This window comes from Rana temporaria, chromosome 6 (assembly GCF_905171775.1).
Source record: "Rana temporaria chromosome 6, aRanTem1.1, whole genome shotgun sequence".
Lineage (NCBI taxonomy): Eukaryota > Metazoa > Chordata > Amphibia > Anura > Ranidae > Rana > Rana temporaria.
This window is the reverse complement of record NC_053494.1, coordinates 126461699-126483039: the sequence shown is the minus strand read 5'-3', so window position 1 is coordinate 126483039 and position 21341 is coordinate 126461699. Positions and strand designations below refer to the sequence as shown.

The 21341-nt window shown below is 45.8% G+C and overlaps 1 protein-coding gene across 1 annotated transcript in view; it reads left to right on the top strand.

Moving 5' to 3' along the window:
* Positions 1-21341, top strand: part of SGO2 (shugoshin 2) — an 80440-nt gene that overhangs the window by 10920 nt on the left and 48179 nt on the right. Inside the window, exons 3-4 of the mRNA XM_040357324.1 lie at positions 8717-8892; positions 13488-13565. Of these exons, the coding sequence (XP_040213258.1) occupies positions 8717-8892; positions 13488-13565 (254 nt within the window). The remainder of the gene's footprint in view (positions 1-8716; positions 8893-13487; positions 13566-21341) is intronic.

Below are 21341 nucleotides of genomic sequence, written 5' to 3'. Positions count from 1 at the left end.
TTCCCCACTGCACCTTTCTTTGTTGCTGCTGCTACTGGAAATTGGCAAAGTTTTAAAATTGCTAGAGAACCATTATTCAGAGCGTAAGTGTAACGGCCCATTTACACTTGTGCTACGTGTCATGTAAAGTGACATGACAAGTCGAACACATATTAATTACACAGGTTCTGTGACTGATTAAGGTGGTAATTAACCACTTCCATACAGGGCACGTATACACCTTCCCGCCCAAGCCAATTTTCAGCTTTCAGCACTGTCGCACTTTGAATGGCAATTGCGCGGTCGTGCTACACTGTACCCAAACAAAATCGGCGTCCTTTTTTCCCCACAAATAGAGCTTTCTTTTGGTGGTATTTGATCACCTCTGCGATTTTTTTTTTTTTTTTTTTGCGCAACAACTAAAAAAAGACTGGAAATTTTGAAAAAAAATTACGTTTTAATTTTTTTCTGTAAATTTTTTTGTAAATAAGTAAGTTTTCTCTTTCAATTATGGGCACTGATATGGCGGCACAGATGAGATGGCACTGATGGACATCGATGAGGTAGTACTGACGGGCACAGATGAGGTGGTACTGATTGGCGGCGCTGGTATGCGGCACTGATGGGCGCTGATATGCGGCACTGATGGGCACTCATAGGCGGCACTGATGGGCACATGGGCGGCACTGATGGGCACATGGGCGGCACTGATGGGCACATGGGCGGCACTGATGGGCACATGGGCGGCACTGATGGGCACATGGGCGGCACTGATGGGCACATGGGCGGCACTGATGGGCACATGGGCGGCACTGATGGGCACTGTGGGGTGGCACTGATGGACACTGTGGGGCGGCACTGATGGACACTGTGGGGCGGCACTGTTTTCCTTTTGTTGCCAGTCAGTGCCCATTTGTGGGCACTGATTGGCATCTTTATTTTTTTTCCAGACTTATTTTTTTTTTTTTTTCAAACTTCATATGACGCAGAGTCAGAATTCTACAACCACTTTGCCGACGTCAATTTGTCATTGGCGGGCGGCAAGTGGTTAAACTCGGTGCATTATCTGCAATAAATTAGCCCCAGAACCAGTTTAATTCATATGTGTTTGGGTTTAAGCCCAGGTTCACATTGATGCCATTTGCCATGCCAAATTGGGGGTTATTGCTGGCAATAACACTGTCTGAATCGGTGCGGTGCCGCAAAGTAAGGTTCCCAAAAGTAGTTTCTGTACTACTTTTGGCGACTTTGGGTGTGATTTTCAATAGACATCTGTGCAGGAATCCGCACAAATTTCTCTAAAATTGCCCCCCGGAAGTCAGACTGACATGCGGATATGAAATTGTGCAGCACGATTTCAATCCCGCAGCAGTGTGACCCTGAGCTAAAGGGATGAGGTGGCAACCGTAGTAACATCTCCATGATACAGAGCAGGTAAAGGCGGTAGGGGGAGGCATCTCTGACAGAAAAGGCTACTAGGATCTTTCACGTTATAAAAAAAAACCCTTGTCCGAAGTTTTTGACAAGTTGAGTTCAATACCACTTTAAAAAAAGGTTTTGCATTCCCATACAAGTGTAAGGGGATGCATAACTTGTGTGAAGCATGTCTGAAGGAGATCAACTGCAGGTCACATGAACCTGGCAAGGAATTATCTCAGAAACATCTCAAAGGCTACGTTCACACTGAAGAGCTATAGTGCTAAAAATAGCGCCTGCGAAGCACCTGTAAAGCACATCTCCTCTCCAGTGTGAAAGCCTGCCCACTTTCACACTGTGGTAATGTGCTGGCAGGACGCTTAAAAAAGTTCTGCAAGCAGCCTCTTTAAAGGCGCTGTAGGAGCGGTGTATACAGCGCTCCTAAAGCGTCCCTGCACATTTAAATCAATGGGTAGCGCTGGCAAAGCTAGTGGGGGGTTAAAAGCGGTCAGCTAGCGACCAAAAAGCGCAGCTAAAACGATGGTAAAGCACTGCCATTGCCTCAGTGTGAAAGTGCCTAAAGGGATACAACATACTCAAGCTCAAAGCCGTTGACATAGGCCCTGAACCCTTTTCAGTGTAGCCCATTAGGGCTGCTTTTCTTTGTTCCCATGGGTGATCAGAGCAGCAGGGGAGCGAAGAGAATTTAAATACTGTATATACTCGAGTATAAGCCGAGAGGCTGCGGGCGTCCATCGTTTAAAACTTGCGGTCTCCTCCTGTCCTTTCTGTGATGGATGGATCTCTGTCTGCTGAGAAACGCCTATCGTGAACGTTCTCTCGTCGTCACCCATCCCAGCAGAAACTGTGTTCAGTGTTCCGCTAATCACGGACACCTTTTCATTCTCAGGCAAGAGGACGTCCTTGATTGGCGGAACACTGAACACAGTGTCTGCTGGGAAACTGAGTCCGAGGATGAGAGAACGTCCGTGATAGGCGGAACTGTGTCTGCTGAGAAACGTCTATCACGGAAGGGACCAAGAGGAGCCGAGACTTTTAAACAATGAATGGACACCCGCAGCCTGTCAATTTTAATTACACTGACGACGGGCACAGTGAGGTTGCAATGGGCATTGTTGACCCTCTTTCTCTTTCGTTCATAGACGGACACAGCATTCTTTGACATTAGGGTTATATCCGCTTTCACTAGGAGAGTTTAGGCAGAAAAAAAGCACTTAAAGTGTTAACAAACACAAACCTCAGTGCAGCTCCTCCCAGGGGGCGTGGCCCCCCGGTATAACCCACACCCTGCTCTAACAGCCTCAGTTTTTTCCTGCCTAACGACAGGAGAGTCAGGCACTCTGGAGTTCCTGTACTCTGGAGATTTTTTTCTTGCGATTTTCTCGCTTTTTATTATTTTGTTCCTGCATTTTTTTTTTGGAATCCTGTGATTCTTCTATCAACAGCCGACTGGGTGACAGGCTGGGTCCTCGGCCCTTGTAGTCCCCCCAGGTTCGGCCTTCGAGCGTGTGCCGGCCCTTAGCTCAGCTTTGGGACGTCCACGACAGGCCCCATTGCTCCAGGGGCGGCCGGGGAACTTCGGTTCTAGGGCACACATATGACCGGTCTCTATGGCCTTGTCACAGTGTGTCTGGCCGACAGCCATGCCGTTTAGCGGACGTTGGATCTGTCTGGGATACCTCCAGCCGGTGGTCGCAGGACGGGTAAGTAGTGGCCTCTTGCTCAGGTAAGTGGTCTGGCTGGAATTTTCCCCTGGGGAGGTCGACTGAGGGTTTGCCCTGCTTTCCTCTCTCCCTTTTTTCCTCTCCCTCCTTCCCAGTTTCTGGGTGACGGCCGTGAGGTGGGGGCCCCGCTTGGGGGGCTCAGTCTGACCTGGGGGCTGCTACTGCTGTGGGTGCTGTGTTTTTCTGGGCTGCCATATGTGCGGAGGGGGTCCTGTGGGCCTGTGTACTGCGTGTGTCACTGGGGCTTTGCTGTGTGTTTTTTTGAAAAAAACGCCGTTTTCGGGCGCCATTTTGCCGCTGACGGCGGTGTTTTATGGCGCAGTTGTAATTGCGGCGGCCATTTTCTCGGAGCCCGCAGACATATCGGCGGCCATCTTGATACAGCTCTTGTGCCTAGGATGACGGCGCGTACGGCTCTGCACATTTTCCTTTTGGATGGCGCGGCACAGGCAGCGTTTTTGGCTCTCGGCAGCGGCGGTCTGGTCGGACGGTGAGTCCTCCGGGGGGGGGGTTTTCCCTGTTCTCTGTGGCGGCTGGGGGGATGTCCTGTGGAGCCTGCCAGTACTAGGGGATGTTAACCCTTAGTGTCCCTGTTCCTGCGGCCTCCAGGGATGCTGTGCTGGCAGTCCCTGAGGCGTTTTGGGTCAGGATGGGAGTGTTGGAGGGATGTGGGAATTGCACTTGTTCCCCCCTCTGCCTCTCTCTGGGTATTTTTTCTGACAGGGAATCAGGCCTCGCTGAGGCGTCTGGTTTTGTTTTTTTGTCAGTAGCTGCTGGCTGAAGTCCACACGGACTGTGAGGATGGCCCTGTTTCAGGGTCAGCACTTGATGGTGCTGTTGTTGGGGCTCTTAACACTGCGGTGCGGGTTACCATGGTTAGCTATGGTGGTTTCGGAGGTGGCATCAGTGGTGTCAGTCCCTTTTTGGGTTCCGTGCCGCCCCGCACCGCAATATGTGTTTTTTCCTTGTGTTCCATGTCTGGAATATGTTGTGCAAGGATTGGGATCAGTCGCAGGGTACAAAATGCTTTGCTGTCTGTCCCCTCTTTTTTGGGGAGGATTCCTGTATCAGGGTGTCTCTCTCTCTCCCCCCCGCCCCCTGTGTTCAGCTGGGTAGCTTGTTTTTGAAACAAGGCTGCCACATTACCTGGGGAAGGGGCTCCCGCTTTTGGGGACCCCGCTGATAGGGGTGCTGTGAATGTGGTCGCTCCATATTCACAGCGGGGGGGGGGGGGGCGCGGTGGTGAGTCCGGTTTTGGCCGGGACTCTGGTGTCGCAGACGTTTCCCGGACGGGGAGCTGGAGGCGCAGAATGCTTCTATGACCTGCGTGGTCCTGACCGACCAGTTGGTACTAGGTCAGATATTTGTCTGTGTGTCGACCCCGGATATGCTCCCCTTGCTCTCCAGGGCATCCGCCTGCGCCATGTTTTCTGCCCTGCCTTGTATGGCTGGGGGTTGGTCTGCGGACGGTCTTTTCAGTAGTCCCTGGTGGTATTGCCCTGTGGGGGTGTACGCAGGGGTGTCTCTGATGTCATCATAAAGGATGCCACGGGCGGTGTGAGCACTCTGCTCCCGCAATCTAAAAAAGGGTAGGTGCCTCACTGTAGGCGAGGGCCCTCATTTACTGTTCCCCATGCGTTTTTTGGTTTTCGCCCGCCAAGTGCGGCAGGAAAACATTTTCAGGGGGCTAGGACGTCCACTGAGGACACAGGCGCCCCGGGTGCCGCAAGCCCAGCAAGCCTGCTTCCGCTTGGAGGTTTGCCTCCGCTCGCATCTCGGGTGGGGGGCTGGCTCCGCGAATTCGCGGCTCGGTGGAGGTCTCTCCTCTCTGACTGTTGGGGTTGCGAGGTAGTTTCCTCTGAGTGTGAGACAGGATTTCTCTCTTGTCTACCAAACGGGTTTTTTCCCTCCATCCTCTGGCTCGCCGGTTGGCTCTGTCAGGGGCTGTCCAGGATCTTTTGGTCAGGGCAGTGATTGTGCCAGTTCCCTCGTGGAACAGGCTCCGTGGTTTTTCGCCAATCTGTTTTGGGGTCCCCAAAGGAGGACGGGGTCCGTCCAATCCTGGGCCTCAGGCCTTTGTTTGTTTTTTTGTAAAAGTGCAAACTTTAAGGATGAGGTTTTTCTGGCGCCTTTGGATGCCGTGAACGCGTACCTGCATGTTCCCATATGCTCAAAGCACCAGAGTTTCTGGACTTTGCGGTCAGGGAGGACCATTTTTCATTGTGGCCCTCCCGCTCGGCTTGGTGTCGACACCACAGGTTTTCACCGAGGTGCTCGTTCCGACACTGGCCCGGCTGTGGCAGCGGGGGTTTGTTATTGTGGGATGTCTGTACGACATTCTCCTACGAGCTTCCTCGAGCTCTGAATTAGTGGAGCCATGTCTGTCACGTGTCAGACTCTCCAAGAGTTTGGCTGACTTCTGTTTTGTCCAGAAGTCAGTGTTGGTCCCGTCTCAGGGACTGGAATTCCTGGGACTAGTCCTGGATTCCGCCGGGGCGAAAAAATTTTCTCCTAACGGAAAGAATTCAGACTCTGCAATCTGCTGGGCAGCAGTTGTCGACCTAGTAGTGGTCATCTCTGCGATTCTGCATGAGGGTTCTGGGTCTGACGATGGCCTCTGTCGAGGCGGTTCCGTATGCCAAATTCCACGCCAGGGTGCTACAGAGGGAACTGCTGTCTCGTGGGGACAAGCTTCCGTCATCCCTGGATTACCAGGTTCAGTTGAGTCACCTGGTCCCTGGTGTGGTGGCTGACTTTTCCGGTGCTTCGGGCTGGAAAGGCATTTCTGCCATGTCACTGGACAATGGTCGCGACGGATGCCAGCTTCTCCGGTTGGGGAGGGTTTTTTTTGAGGCACCCAGTCAGCCCTGTGGCGCTGGACTCAGGTGGAGTCCCACCTACCAATCGGTGTCCTGGATCAGGCTTTGCCTTACCTGGTGGTCCCTGGATCTACAGGGCTGACCATTCAGGACCCTGTCCGACAACGCTGTGGCGTACGTCGACCATCTGGGAAGCACACGGAGTTCTGTTGCAGCGACGAGGGTCGCGCACATCCTTCGGTGGGCCGAAAGGTCCGTTCCAGCTCTATCGGCCGTGTACATTCCGGGAGTATGGAATTGGCGGGCCGACTCCTGAGTCGGACTGCGCTAGACCAAGGAGAGTGGTCTCTCCACCCGTAGGGGTTTTCAGTGTCTGTGCCGAAAGTGGGGCACTCCATGCGTGGACCTTCTAGCGTCCCGCCTCAACCGGAAGGTGCCATGTTTTTTGGCCAGGTCAAGGGACCCATGGGCAGACGCGTCAGGCGCGTTGGTGGCTCCTTGGGGTCACTGTCGCCTACTTTAAACCTTCCCTCCTCGGTAGCTTCTTCCTCGACTGCTGCGCAGAGTGGAAGCCGAGGGAATTCTATCAATCCTGATTGCCCCAGATTGGCCGCGTCGCTCATGGTACGCGGACCTGGTGCGTCTGATGGCAGACACCCCCTAGCGTCTTCCCCTGGGGGTTGATCTTCTGTTACAGGGTCCGATCATCCACCCTGTTTTTTTACAGCCACTGGCTTAGCGGCGTGGCTGTTGAGAGCCTGGGGCTGTGGGCCCGAGGCCTATTGGGCTTAGTGGTCTCTACCGTGCTGCCTGCACGGAAGTCTACCTCACGTAGGTTTTACATCATACGTGGCGGGCCTGCATCTCTGTGTGTAAGGAGATGAAGTGGCACCCTCGGACATACGTGGTGTCCAGGATTCTGCTGTTTTTTACAGCAGGGAGTGGATCAGGCTCTCGCCTTAAGTACGGTTAGGAGTCAGTTTTCTGCTCTGGCTGTTACTTTCGATGAGCCTTGGCGTCGCACTCCTTGGTGCGTACGTCTGGTCTGGGGGTCTGGCATGTGGCCCCTCCACTACCCCCATGGGACTTGAATTTAGTCCTTTCGGTTCTTCTGGATGCTCCCTTTGTGGACATTCGGGAGGTTTTTTTGTTGACTGTCACAAAAGGGGAGCAGGTTTAGCTCAGCGCTAGAGTACCTGCCCTTCATGCATTTGACTCTGGGTGCTAGCCCAGGAAGGTCTGCGTCGTCACGTGGACATGGCTCAGCGTGGGCATTTCCACTGTGATTTTTTCTGGTAGCAATTACCTCGATCAGACGAGTGTTTGTCTGTTCTGGAGGCCTTGTCTTGCAAGGCTCCCTACTTGGTCATCCATAAGGATGAGGTGGTGCTGCGACCGCAGCCGTCTTTTCTCCCCGGGGTCGTTTCGGCTTTTCACGTTGATGATGACATTGTTCTTCCATCCTTATGTCCTTGGCCGAAATGCAGGGAGGCGGCCACTTTACATCCTCTGGATGTGATTCGGGCCCTACGAGTGTACTTATCTGCTACGATTCCGTTCCGAAAGTCGGACTCACTGTTCGCGTCGCTGGCTGGTCCTACAAGGGGGCCTGGTAGTCTCGTCAGCCACCCCTTTTTTCGGGATGGATCCGACGAATTGTGCTTCAGGCCTATGCCCTGAAGGGGCTGGCGCCTCCCTTTTGGGTTACGGCGCATTCGACCAGGGCGATCGGAGCCTCTTGGTTTTTCTGGCATCAGGCCTCTGTGTTACAGGGGTATATGGCAGCGACCTGGTCGTCGATCCACACTTTCAAGGTCTTACGAGGTGGATGTGTGCGCATCTTCTGATGCCTCCTTCGGCCGCAGATGTTACAGGCGGCGTTTTATGGTAGGAGTTTCTCCGTTGAGCAACTCCCGGTTTTGTTTGGGGTGTAACCTGTTTTTGCTGTGTTATTTCCCACCCCTCGAATTTTTTGACACTGCTTTGGGACGTCCCTAATGTCAAAGAATGCTGTGTCCGTCTATGAACGAAAGAGAAAATAGTATTTTTATACTCACCGTAAAATCCATTTCTCTGAGTTCATAGACGGACACAGCACCCACCCCTCCTTGGTTTGTACTGCTTGTTACGTACTGAGGCTGTTAGAGCAGGGTGTGGGTTATACCGGGGGGGCCACGCCCCCTGGGAGGAGCTGCACTGAGGTTTGTGTTTGTTAACACTTTAAGTGCTTTTTTTCTGCCTAAACTCTCCTAGTGAAAGCGGATATAACCCTAATGTCAAAGAATGCTGTGTCCGTCTATGAACTCAGAGAAATGGATTTTACGGTGAGTATAAAAATCCTATTTTTCCGCTTACAGTAGCTGCTGCATTCTCACCCTCGGCTTATACTCGAGTCAATAAGTTTTTGCCTTTCTTTCGCTCAGCTTCAGCTACAAAACATTTTTTTTGTCTACCAGCAGATGGTACAGATTTGTAGCTTTACAAATAACTGTGAATTTTTGGTTAGTAGATGTTAGATATATTTTTGTAGCCTGATCATTTTAGACATAAGAACCTATTTGCAAAAACTGCACAAAAATATGTGGGGAAAGTAATCGAAAATTGAATTTTGCAGCCGGCGACTATGAATGATAGGAGGTTGGACTTTGCTAAGAAACTGACTACTGCACAATATTTCTTAAGTGACTGTTTTATTTTTCCATGACTTTATGTGATATATATATTTGTTTTTCATCTGAATGGTTCTATATATTTCAGATAACTCCTCTATTGTAAAAATCTCCCTAAAGCACAATAACAGGGCTTTAGCCTGTGCTTTGACTGCTGAGAAGGAGAAGGCAAGAATGCTTGAAAATGACAATATGATTTTACAAAAGGAAGTAAAGAAGCTTCATTTTCACAACGCGCTGCTTAGACAGAACTTAAGTCTTGTGGTATGTGTCTTCTTACAATGATGTCGGTTTAGGCATGTTTTTCTTGTCAGTATATAAGTCAAAGAAATCTTACAAATTGCTGTATTATATTGTTCTTTCTTCACTGTGTTGAGGATGTGTTCCTAGAAGTAACAGTCGGGGGCCTATTTACAGGAAAATTGCTGTCTGAATGTGTCAACATTTTTGCAAAAGTCGTGACTTATAAATGATTACATGTTATTTTATTATTTAAAGCTCTTAAAGTTCCGCTCTTCCTCCTCCCCCCCACTTCACATTTGGCACCTTATTTTTTTTGGGGGGGGGGTGGCGGAACCTGGTTTTGACAGGTACACGCTCTCCCACTTCCAGTTGGATTGCCGCAGCGATCCAAGTGGAAGTTTGGGCCCCATTCATTCCCCTGCTGCCTTCTGGGACACATCACAGGTCCCTGACAAAGTGCAGCAAAGTGGTTGCACAGTGGGAATCCGACTGTGAGGATGCAAGGTTTCCCTTAGTTAAGATGCCAGCGCCTGAACCCAAAGCCATTTAACCACTTCAAAACTGCACGTTGTCATTTGACGTCCAAAAAGGGGATCTCTTATCCCGGTTGGACGTCATATGACGTCCTGTACTTTATACGGTGATATCTGAATGATGCCTGCACCTGATGAGGCATCATTCAGATATCATTTTGTTCCGGCGGCGATCCTGCGCACCATAAGAAAGATCATAGCGGCGGTTCCGCCGCTTGATCGTTTTTATAGGCTGTGGGAGCGGACACCCCACCCCCTCCCGCCACCATCCGGTGCTTCTCACGGCTCTCCCGTGCCATCTTAGGCCCGGAGAGATGATTGCCGCGCGCCGGATGGGAGGCATAGAGATGACTGGTGACCAGATGGTCATCTCTATGACCTTTGGAGGCCCGGGCGCGATGTGATGACGTCACGCCCGGGTACCCGTAAGTAAACAAACCGCAATTGCGGCTAGTAAGAATGACATCTGTGAATTTTTTTCACAATCTCATTCTTTCCGGCCTGGAGGAGAGATGTGGGGTCTTATTGACCCCGCATCTCTCCTTAAAGAGGACCTGTCACACACTATTCCTATTACAAGGGATGTTTACATTTCTTGTAAAAGGAATAAAAGCGATCGAAAAAAAAAAAGTGTAAAAAAAAAAAAAATAAGTAAAGAAAAAAAAAAATTAAAACGCCCCTGTCCCCGGTACCTCGCGCTCAGAAGCAAACGCACACGTAAGTCCCGCCCACGTATGTAAACGTCGTTCAAACCACACTTGTGAGGTGTCGTCGCGTGCCTTAGAGCGTGTGCAACAATTCTAGCACTAGACCTCCTCTGTAACTCTAAACTGGTAACCTGTAAAAAAAATTAAAGCGTCCCCTATGGAGATTTTTAAGTAACGAAGTTTGGCTCCATTCCATGAGTGTGCGCAATTTTAAAGCATGACATGTTGGCTATCTATTTACTCAGCGTAACATCATCTTTCATATTTTACAAAAAAATTGGGCTAACTTTACTGTTTTGTTATTTTTTCATTCATGAAACCATTTTTTTTTTACAAAAAAATGCGTTTGAAAAATGATTGCGCAAATACCGTGCAAGATAAAAAGTTGCAATGACCGCCATTTTATTCCCTAGGGTGTCTGCTAAAAAAAAATTATAATGTTTGGGGGTTCTGAGTAATTTTCTAGCAAAAGAATGATGTACAATGTAGGAGAGAAGTGCCAGAATAGGCCTGGTATGCAGGTGGGTTTTAAAGCCCTGTATGGAAGTGGTTAAAGAATTGGCTTTGGTAAAGACAGCACTGGATCACTGGACAAGTAAGTGTACTTATATTAAAAGTCAGCAGCTACAGTATTTGTAATTGAAAACATTTTTTTTTTGGGGTACTGGAGCTCCTCTCTAAACTAAGGCATCCTATCCATTACATTTGAGCATGTCCCCCATCTTGGCCTCTGTTTAGATCTGCAGGTGCCATGGTGCTGCACATTTGATCAGCCAGTCACTAGCAATTTGAGAGCTTTAAAGTTTGGTTGAGAGCTGACATAAGCACACTGGCACTGTGATGGTTATTACCAAAGGCATGTTGAATCTGTTTTGGGAAACCATAAAATTGGAAGTTTTAGTTCTGCTTTAAAGTGAAACTAAACCCTGGTTTGAAACTGAGGGGATATTTATTATAGTAAAAAATATTGAATTATTTCTCAGAATTGTCACTCTATTTTTGTTTATAGTGGAAAAAATAAAAACCGCAATAAATAAACAGCAAAGTTAGTCCAAATTCTTTGTGTAATGTGAAAAGAAGATGTTAAACCGCGAGAATCGTAATCTTTATAAGCAAAAAAATTTAGATTCTCATTTTAGCCAGAATTGTGCAGCTCTAATGAAAACTGAACAACATCCAGTCCAAAGGATGCACATGGTGGAACACTGCTCCGCTCAGCGCAAAGGAAATTCAAGGAAATGTTCTGTCTAGAAACCAAAAAAAAAAAAAATTATTTTGTTACATGACGCTTAAGATGTACTTTTCTATAATTCTTCTCTGCTGTCCAATTAGCCTAGCAATAGTGGGGACAGGATGTCTATTACTAGATTGGAAATTGTTGGACACTGTACATCAGAACCTCGGATTGCGAGTAACGCGGTTAACGAGTTTCGCAATACGAGCACTGTATTTAAAAAAAAAAAAAAAACTAACTCCGTTTGCGAGTGTTGTCTCGCAAAACGAGCAGGATTCAGGCCAAAGCGGTGTGCAGTACCACGTTTGGCCTGAGGTGGGGCGGCGCTGTTTGGAAATGCTCGTAAAGACATGGAAATACTCCGTTCCCAAGCCTTTCCGAGGTCAGCTGAACTGTGCTTGTGCCTTTGCGGCTTTTTCCGAGGCTCTCTGGCCATATGCGGTATTGCATGCCATCAAAGTCAATGCGAAACAAATTATTTTCTTTTCCATTGACTTCAATGGGGAAACTTGCTTCGATATGCAAGTAATTTGGATCTCCAGGATCTCCTAGAATGGATTATGCATGTAATCCGAGGTTCGGCTGTATTGCTGTGCAGTATGTCTAAGGCCGGGTACTCACGAGCAAACATGTACGGTGAAACCGGTCCGTCGGACCGTTTTCACCGTACATGCCTGCCAGAGGGCTTCTGTACGATGGTTGTACTAACCATCGTACAGAAGTCCGCGCGTAAACACTACGCGGGGCGTGTCCGCGTCGTCGCCGCGGCGACGTGGGCGGGCCTGCCATTTAAAGGCTTCCACGCATGCGTCGAAGTCATTCGACGCATGCGAGGGACGGCGGGCGCTCGGATATGTACGGTAGGTCTGTACTGACGACCGTACATGTCCGAGCGGGCAGGATTCCAGCAGACGGTTTTAAAACACGTCCAGGAATATTTGCCCGCTGGGGCAAATTTTGCCCGGCGGGCAAATGTTTGCTGGAATTCGGCCCGCTCGCGCCTACACACGACCGAACATGTATGCTGAAACTGGCCCGCGGACCAGTTTCAGCATACATGTTTGGTCGTGTGTACGGGGCCTTAGACTGTTTAGATCTCTTCCACGCTGCAGCTGTCAAACAGGCAATTCACGTTTTTTTTCCTGCCCCTAAACACTCCTTTGTTGGCCTCTGTTGTCCATCCACACACATTAGTTTACAGGCAGTTGGAGGCAGGGGTGTTTAGGAGCATAAATCTGAATGCATCGAAATTGTGTTTTGGGAGAGGAGCTTTAGGGCAGAAAAAAAATACCTGATGTGTATAAAAGCACCTATGTGCATTTAGTGCCTAAGTGTTTGCTGTTTTTAAATGCTTGACGTGCCTGAATGTGTCTAAGTGTCAAGAGAAAAGCGTCCAGTAGAGAGCATAGTGTTCATGAGGCCTTACATCACTGTTTCTTTTCTATGTTTACCTGTATGTGCATAGTGTAGAATATGCATACTGGGCAATCTAGTTTTTTTTTTATGGGTTGTTCTAGGTCTAAGACCTCTTGCCAAAGATACAGACACTAGAGGTTGGCTTGGTAAGCATTCACAATCTAGCTGCAAGTATACTCATTATTACAAAAGATGCATGGGGCAAACATGCATGTTTTGACCTGAAGGTAATGCACTTTTTGTTGTGTGTTTTTTTTTTTTTTTGGGGGGAACCTGAGAAAACGTAGCAACTGGAGAAATACTTGCAGCTGAGTGCTCAGCCAAAATGCCAATATATATAGGAATATGCCACATGCATGTTTGATTTTTTTTTTTTTTTTTACAGATATTATTATTATACAGAATTTATATAGCGCCAACAGTTTACATAGCACTTTATAACATGGCTTTACAGCTGTCATCCTGATTCTTTAATCCTGATTTTACTACCTGGTAAATGGCTAACATTGAATTTAGTATATCAGTGGGTGTCGGGAAACCTTGTGAGCAGTGCTAGCTTCCATTTTTCTGTTCTGAGGGGTCCAGTTTAACAAAGTTGCCTTCACCAGGTCTGTTAGAATCAATGGATCTTGTAGAAAATGTGATGGATATTGACAGAATTACTGACATTGTCATTATAAAGTTGTGAAGTCTATCCTTTTAACCATTGCTGCTCTTGGTTTACAGAATAAAATAATTTCGGATATTGATATATTCATGAACATTAAACTGCCAGAAGCAATTGAAATAAGCAGCATAAGTGAGGTAAGTGTTTATAATTTTTATGACACATAGATGGAAATCTCCTGGAGCAGTTGGGATGCATTACAGTGCATCACCCTCGGTATGTAATGGGCATTAATGTAATTTCCATTAATCTGCATTGCTACATGCTGTCATGCCAAGGTTTGTTACTTTTCTCTTAAAGACAAAGATACGACCTTTTGAAATGAATTGGAAGGGATATTATGCAGTTGCTAATGGACATTGCTACATGTGTGTCCTAGTGAGGCTCCTTCTATGAGCTTCCATACCTCATTTCTGCTAGCACACTATCGATCAGTGTGGTCGCTATACATAGCTGAGTCTCATTTGTGCATGAAGCAGGTAACACGTTTTATAATTCCTTTCGGGTAGTAGGACTTCATTTATAAAAAGTTTTAAAAACAAATATTTTGCATCATACTATATAGTAGTGTTTCTCAATTCCAGTCCTCAAGGCACCCCAACAGGTCATGTTTTCAGGATTTCCCTCAGATGAAACGACTGTGCAATTTACTAAGGCAGTGAAACTGATCAAATCACCTGTGCAAAATAATGGAAAGCCTGTAAACAGGACCTGTTGGGGCACCTTGAGGACTGGAGTTGAGAAACACTGCTATATAGCATCAGTATACCTTTAAAAAATAATAATAATTGGACTTTTATCATTTAAATCAACTTTTTTTTTTTTTTTTTTTTTTTTAATCTCTAATAATTTTTTTCCTTTCTCATATACAAATATTCATTTCACATTTTCATTTATCTACTTATTAAAATCACATTAATACAAACATTCCATTACATCTTATTCCCATTTAACCCCTTTCTTATCCCTTACTTCCATTACTGTAGTTCCATCCCACTTCCATGCCCCCCTACCCTGAAGCCGTTGTCGCATTCTCTGTCCAATTTGCCCATATTTTTTTTATACTTTTCCCCATTTTTTCTATTATAGTATGTCTCTTTATACAATGACAAATTATTGTTTATCAGATTTTTCCATTGCGCCACCGAAGGGGCTTCTGCTTTTTTCCTATTTAACACTATAGCCGTTCTTGCGTAGAAAAGCAACAAACCCACCTGTATTCTTCTTTCTATAGGGGCCATAATTTCCTTTACAAGTCCTAACAGGCAGATTTCTGCCTCCAGGTCGAGTTGGACTAACGTCACTTCCTCAATTACTCTCAGGACCTCTCTCCAGAACCACCTCATCTTCGGACAGGTCCAGAATATATGTATAAAGTTCCCTGTAGTGCCTGCGCATCTCCAACAATTTTGAGGATTTGATGGAAATATTTTAAACGGTTTATACAGTGTATAGTAGCTCCTATGTGTTATTTTAAATTGGATTAATTTGTCTCGGAGTGAGACTAAAATCTGAAATGGAAATTTATATATCTCCCCCCAGTTTTCTGATGACAGCTTTGGGACATCTCTCAACCAACACTCACATAATTTATTCATGTCTGATGCCTCTGTTTTTACTAAGTGGGTGTAAAAAGTTGAGATCGACCCTTTTTCCTTTCTCTTTCTCACTAGTTGCTCTAAGCCTGTTTCTATTAGCTGCGGGATTCCATCAGAAAATTGGGCTGCCAGGGCATAAACCAACTGCATATGTCTAAAAAAAAATAATTCTCCGGTACATTCCATTTTCTGTCATCTGCAAATGAAGATATTTTTCCCTCCTATATTACTTGTGATATTCTTTTTACTTAATTTTGTCCATGCTCTAGGGTCTTGAATAGAAGTTAAATGTATCAACTCAGGATTTCTCCATAATGGAGTATTTGGGGATACATCTGTTTTTAGATAACTCTCTCTTGCTATACCTACTTTCCATACCTTTTATTGTTATCATTGATGGAGTTAAATCTTGCCTACATTTTAACCCACAAAATGGTAATGCCTGCAGTGCCTCTAAAGACTTGACCACTGCCGCCTCCACTATTGTAGCAGGATCATATCCATCTGGATTCAACCATCTCCTTTGTGTCACCAGCTGGGTTGCAAGATAATATTTATGTAAATCTGGAAATGCTAACCCCCCTGTTCTACTGGACGCATAAGTGTTTTTAATTTTATTCTGGCTATTTTATTTTGCCATATGAATGAGAATAAAACACCATGTAGCTGTATGAAAAAGCTTTTTGGTAACCACTGTGGTGAGTTTCTAAACAGATATAGCAACCTGGGGAGAATCTTTATTTTTCTAAAATGTATACGTCCCAAAAGAGACAGCGGAAGCGTTTCCCATATCTTTAGTTTTTTCTTATATTCACTGGGTCTAAATTTAACTTTTTGAATTCCTCAGCCTGGCGTGATATTATTATGCCTAAATATTTAAACTCTGTTACCCATCTCAGTGGAAAATCTGGAGTCGCTGTATCCTGCGCACCTTGAGCGATGGCAAATAACAGTGTTTATCCCAATTCACTTTAAGTCCTGTAAAACCTAAGAAGACATTCAGTAGCTCTAGGGCTCCCTTCAATGATGGACCTGCATCCTTTAGAAATAACAGCATATCGTCAGCATACAGGGCTACCCTCTCCTCCATCCCCCCTATTCGGAGTCCCTGGATGTCTTGTGAGGTCCTTAGAGCCTCTGCCACTGGCTCTATTGCTAGTGCAAAAAGTCCTGGAGAGAGAGGGCAGCCCTGTCTTGTGCCTCTGTACAGCTGAAAAAAGGATGATAGTTTTCCCCCCAATTTAACCGCTGATATAGGTTTTCTGTAAATTATTTGTACCCATTTAATAAATGTTACTGGAAACCCCACTAGCTTACTTGTATCGGCCAGCCTAACATGATATCATCAGAGGCGTGGCCAAAGATACAAGCACGCCCAAATAAATACAAATGTTCAAAAGCCATCCAGGCCCATGATAGGCCCACATGGCAGCAAAAGCAGCTGTGCACAATTGCCGACAAACACTCCCACCCGCACATGCCCAGTGCGATCGTATTAGTGGATGGTTAGGAAGTGTACACAAAAAAAGGTAGGCGCGCATGTACAGTGCGTCCGCACTAACCTGATAGTCAGGGAATGAGGAAGACCCCCAATCACCACTTCCAAGGTGATGAATGACGGCCGTACTCGCCTAAACGAGGAACCAATGCGTTCCAACGTCTCGTCCGGCGGGCGGAACAATGGCAACGCACACCGGAAGTGATGCGAAAGCAAAGGAGATGGACAATGATGGAAGGCACATCATAACATCAGGGACACGGGATGAACTCCGTGTGACCGGAAATACAATCAAAACCCGGAAATGGCCAAATGTTTGCGTTCCAAACACCCAGAACCTAGATTAATACATTTAGAAAGTGTATGGAATACTTTAAACCCATAGACAATATAATGCATAATAAAAATAATGCAGCATGAATAAACATGTATATAAATGAAACTCTCATCATAAAGGAGGATGAAAAAAGGAGGCTCCTAACACATGATCAAACTGCAATTAATTTAAAATACTAAAAGATAAAACCTAACTAGCAATAAATGAAAAAATACAATTATTTAAAAAATATAGTCAAACCAACCAGAGTATTAACTATTATTGATAAAACAATTTATATCCCAAGCCGAAAGGGGTATAACATTTTAGGTCTCAAATCCAGCGAGTTTCAAGCTTGGAAATTTCTCGCGTGGACGTACTGCCTCGCCAATGAGGGTTGAACCTGTCGATAGCTATAAAAATGGTTCCTTTTATGGCACTCAAAATAATGTCGGGAAACGGTATGCTTCAAAAAACCTTTCCTGATATTCGTAATATGTTCGTTGACCCGAACATGCATGGCATGTGTAGTACGGCCTACGTATTGAAGGCCACATGGCCAAATCGGCAGGTAAACCACATTCAGAGAAGAGCAAGTAATGAAGGTGTTAATTTTAAACTCTGCCCGTAGTGTGTGATTTAAACTGACATATTTTCCGACTTCTATCCTGGTTAATAGCACAAACATTACAGTTGTGACAAGGAAAGTATCCCTTAGATCTTTGGAAAAAGGACACTCTGTTGGGAGCGTCCGAGAAGTTAGGTGCTAATTGAAGCCTTAGAGGGGGGGACTCCTCTAAAAACAACCTGTGGCCGCTCTGGAAGAACTGGACCCCAAATTTTATAGTTTTTTAGAACCCCCCAATGTTTAGTCAAAAAAAATTTGATGTCAAAATGTTGTTGGGAAAGAGTAGTGACCATGGAATAACTGAAGTTGGTTGTATTGGATGGAGCCTTCTTTTTAGTTTGAAGAACTCGCGCTCGATCCATGTTGCCCACCTCAGTAATTATTGCATTCAGGTCATTAACTGAGTAACCCTTTTCAACGAATCTCTCCCTCAGAATGGTAGCCTGTGAGAAAAAATCATCTCTAAGGGTACAATTACGCCTCAGACGGAGGAACTGGCTTTTGGGCACTGACCTAAGCCAGGAGGGATAACTCCCTTGCCCAATATAGCCATTCCTATCAGTTGTGTAAAGTGTGAAAGTGTCTGCGCTGTGGGAAACCTGGACTGGGGAAGTGGCAAGGGGGGGGGTGAGTGAGCGGAAGTCCGTAGGTCAGTGAAATAATGAATGTATAAACACAGTAAATGTGACCCACAATGAAAAGGAAATAGGTGTGGTCTGGCCTGAAAGGTGTGGCGAGAAACACAGAGAAGCCTTATCACTAATAAGTGAATAATTCAAACAAATGAACTTTTGAGGTGAATGGAGAAAATCAACATATAAAATGAGCAAGGCTCAAATAAGAGTGATAGAATCTGATGAACAATGGTGAAAAAACAATCAAAAAACAAACAAACAACAAACAAAGTGGGGATTAACTAATAAGTAAGTAAGTGGTTGAGTGTAGGAAATACCAAACTCCAATGGGTCGTGGTGTGTGATCAGGTAGGTCCACACAACGTGCACCCTTCACCAGTAGTGAATCAAATGGCTTACCTCTCTACTCACATATAAACTCAGGTCAGTCACTGTGCCAGCTGGTTATTGAATGTATATTTGCTTGTTACAGTCTCGGTGCATACATGTAAAGACAGCGATATAGATGTTGTTGCTTTTGACTTCTTGCAAACAACAAGGAGACAAAATTTCCACAGTCAGGGGTGGCTAATTGTCCACTTACACAACTTACAATGATGTATAAGGGGCGTGTGCCTATCTCCACGAGCGCCGGACTCGTATCCCAATCTTCCTGCTACTGCCAGTTTCCTCTCAGCATCGAATGGAGCCGTCCGCTCGTGATGAGACAAATAGGCAGAGATGGAAGGAGAGAGGGGGGCACATCGCGTGAGCCAGGCAAAATAAGTTTATTAAAACAAGTATTAAAAATAAAAGACTCACATAGGGCAGTCTAAAGGCAGTTCCGTAGCTACGAGCGCCGCGCTCGTCCACTGTCCGTCAGGTGCTGCTCCTGGTGTGTACTCTGTATTCCCGACGCGTATTCGTCACATCACGTGACTTCATCAGGGGATGGTTGACTAGAGTACTGGGTCCTGTTTAAATAACGTCTGTCAACGTCTGTCTTTAAATAGACAGACGTTATTTAAACAGGACCCAGTACTCTAGTCAACCATCCCCTGATGAAGTCACGTGATGTGACGAATACGCGTCGGGAATACAGAGTACACACCAGGAGCAGCACCTGACGGACAGTGGACGAGCGCGGCGCTCGTAGCTACGGAACTGCCTTTAGACTGCCCTATGTGAGTCTTTTATTTTTAATACTTGTTTTAATAAACTTATTTTGCCTGGCTCACGCGATGTGCCCCCCTCTCTCCTTCCATCTCTGCCTATTTGTCTCATCACGAGCGGACGGCTCCATTCGATGCTGAGAGGAAACTGGCAGTAGCAGGAAGATTGGGATACGAGTCCGGCGCTCGTGGAGATAGGCACACGCCCCTTATACATCATTGTAAGTTGTGTAAGTGGACAATTAGCCACCCCTGACTGTGGAAATTTTGTCTCCTTGTTGTTTGCAAGAAGTCAAAGCAACAACATCTATATCGCTGTCTTTACATGTATGCACCGAGACTGTAACAAGCAAATATACATTCAATAACCAGCTGGCACAGTGACTGACCTGAGTTTATATGTGAGTAGAGAGGTAAGCCATTTGATTCACTACTGGTGAAGGGTGCACGTTGTGTGGACCTACCTGATCACACACCACGACCCATTGGAGTTTGGTATTTCCTACACTCAACCACTTACTTACTTATTAGTTAATCCCCACTTTGTTTGTTGTTTGTTTGTTTTTTGATTGTTTTTTGATTGTTTTTTCACCATTGTTCATCAGATTCTATCACTCTTATTTGAGCCTTGCTCATTTTATATGTTGATTTTCTCCATTCACCTCAAAAGTTCATTTGTTTGAATTATTCACTTATTAGTGATAAGGCTTCTCTGTGTTTCTCGCCACACCTTTCAGGCCAGACCACACCTATTTCCTTTTCATTGTGGGTCACATTTACTGTGTTTATACATTCATTATTTCACTGACCTACGGACTTCCGCTCACTCACCCCCCCCCTTGCCACTTCCCCAGTCCAGGTTTCCCACAGCGCAGACACTTTCACACTTTACACATCCTATTTTTTCTGTCTTGAGAGGACAACACCCCTGTTGTTTGCTGCAGTACCCACGTCCATTCACCCCATTGTCACCCATCCGGCCCACTCTCCTTCAACCATATCCTACACAGCGCAGGAGTCCACCCAATACATTCCTATCAGTTATTTTAAAAAAGGTAGACAAATTGAATGTGCCATCCTTAATTTGTATAGTGAGATCCAAAAAAATTCTCTTCCTGGTACTGATCTCAAACTGCAATACAATCCCCAACTGGTTATTGTTGAGTTGTTGCATATACATGGTTAGCGATTCAAGGTCACCATCCCATAGGAGAAGGGTGTTGTCTATATATCTACCCCAGAAGACAAACTCTGGCCTTCTGTCAGAATAAACGATATCCTCCTCCCATTTGGCCATAAATAAATTAGCCATTCTGGGCGCAAATTTTGCGCCCATTGCAACCCCTCTGTTTTGCAGATAGTGAACCCCTCCAAACCAGAAATAATTGTGGGTCATCACATATTTTATTAAATCCAAAATGAACTCCTGTTGGGAGAGAATCAAATTGGAATCTCTATTAGGAAACAATTCCACAGTCTCTAATCCGTGTCTGTGAGAGATGATGGTGTACAAGGAGGCCACATCAGTGGTGGCCATGATATAATTCTCCTTCCCCACCATGCCCTCAAAACTACGGATTATATGTGCTGAGTCTTTAACATATGACAGAGTAGCAGACACCAAGGGCATCAAAAAGCCATCTATATATTTACAGACTCGCGAGGTAATGGAGTCCAACCCACTAATGATGGGTCTCCCCGGAGGGTTGGTTAAACTCTTATGTACCTTCGGTAAAAAATACATAATGGGTTTTCTTGGAGCTAAAGGAACTAAAAAATCTTTATCCTTTTTATTAAGTAAATTAATGCGATGAACCTTATCAACAAGGCCAACAAGTTCCTTTTTAAACCTAAAAATAGGATCATAGCTCAACGATATATAGGTTTCGGCGTCAGATAAAATCCTGTTCATCTCAGAGATATAGGAGTTCTTATCCATCGCCACTATCCCACCCCCCTTATCTGCGGGACGGATAATGATATAATTTCTTTGTTTCAAAGAATCCAGTCCCTCACGAAAACGTCAATCACAATAACTCCTTTTTATTTTGAGCTTATCGATATCTTTCAAGACTAATTCCTTGAAT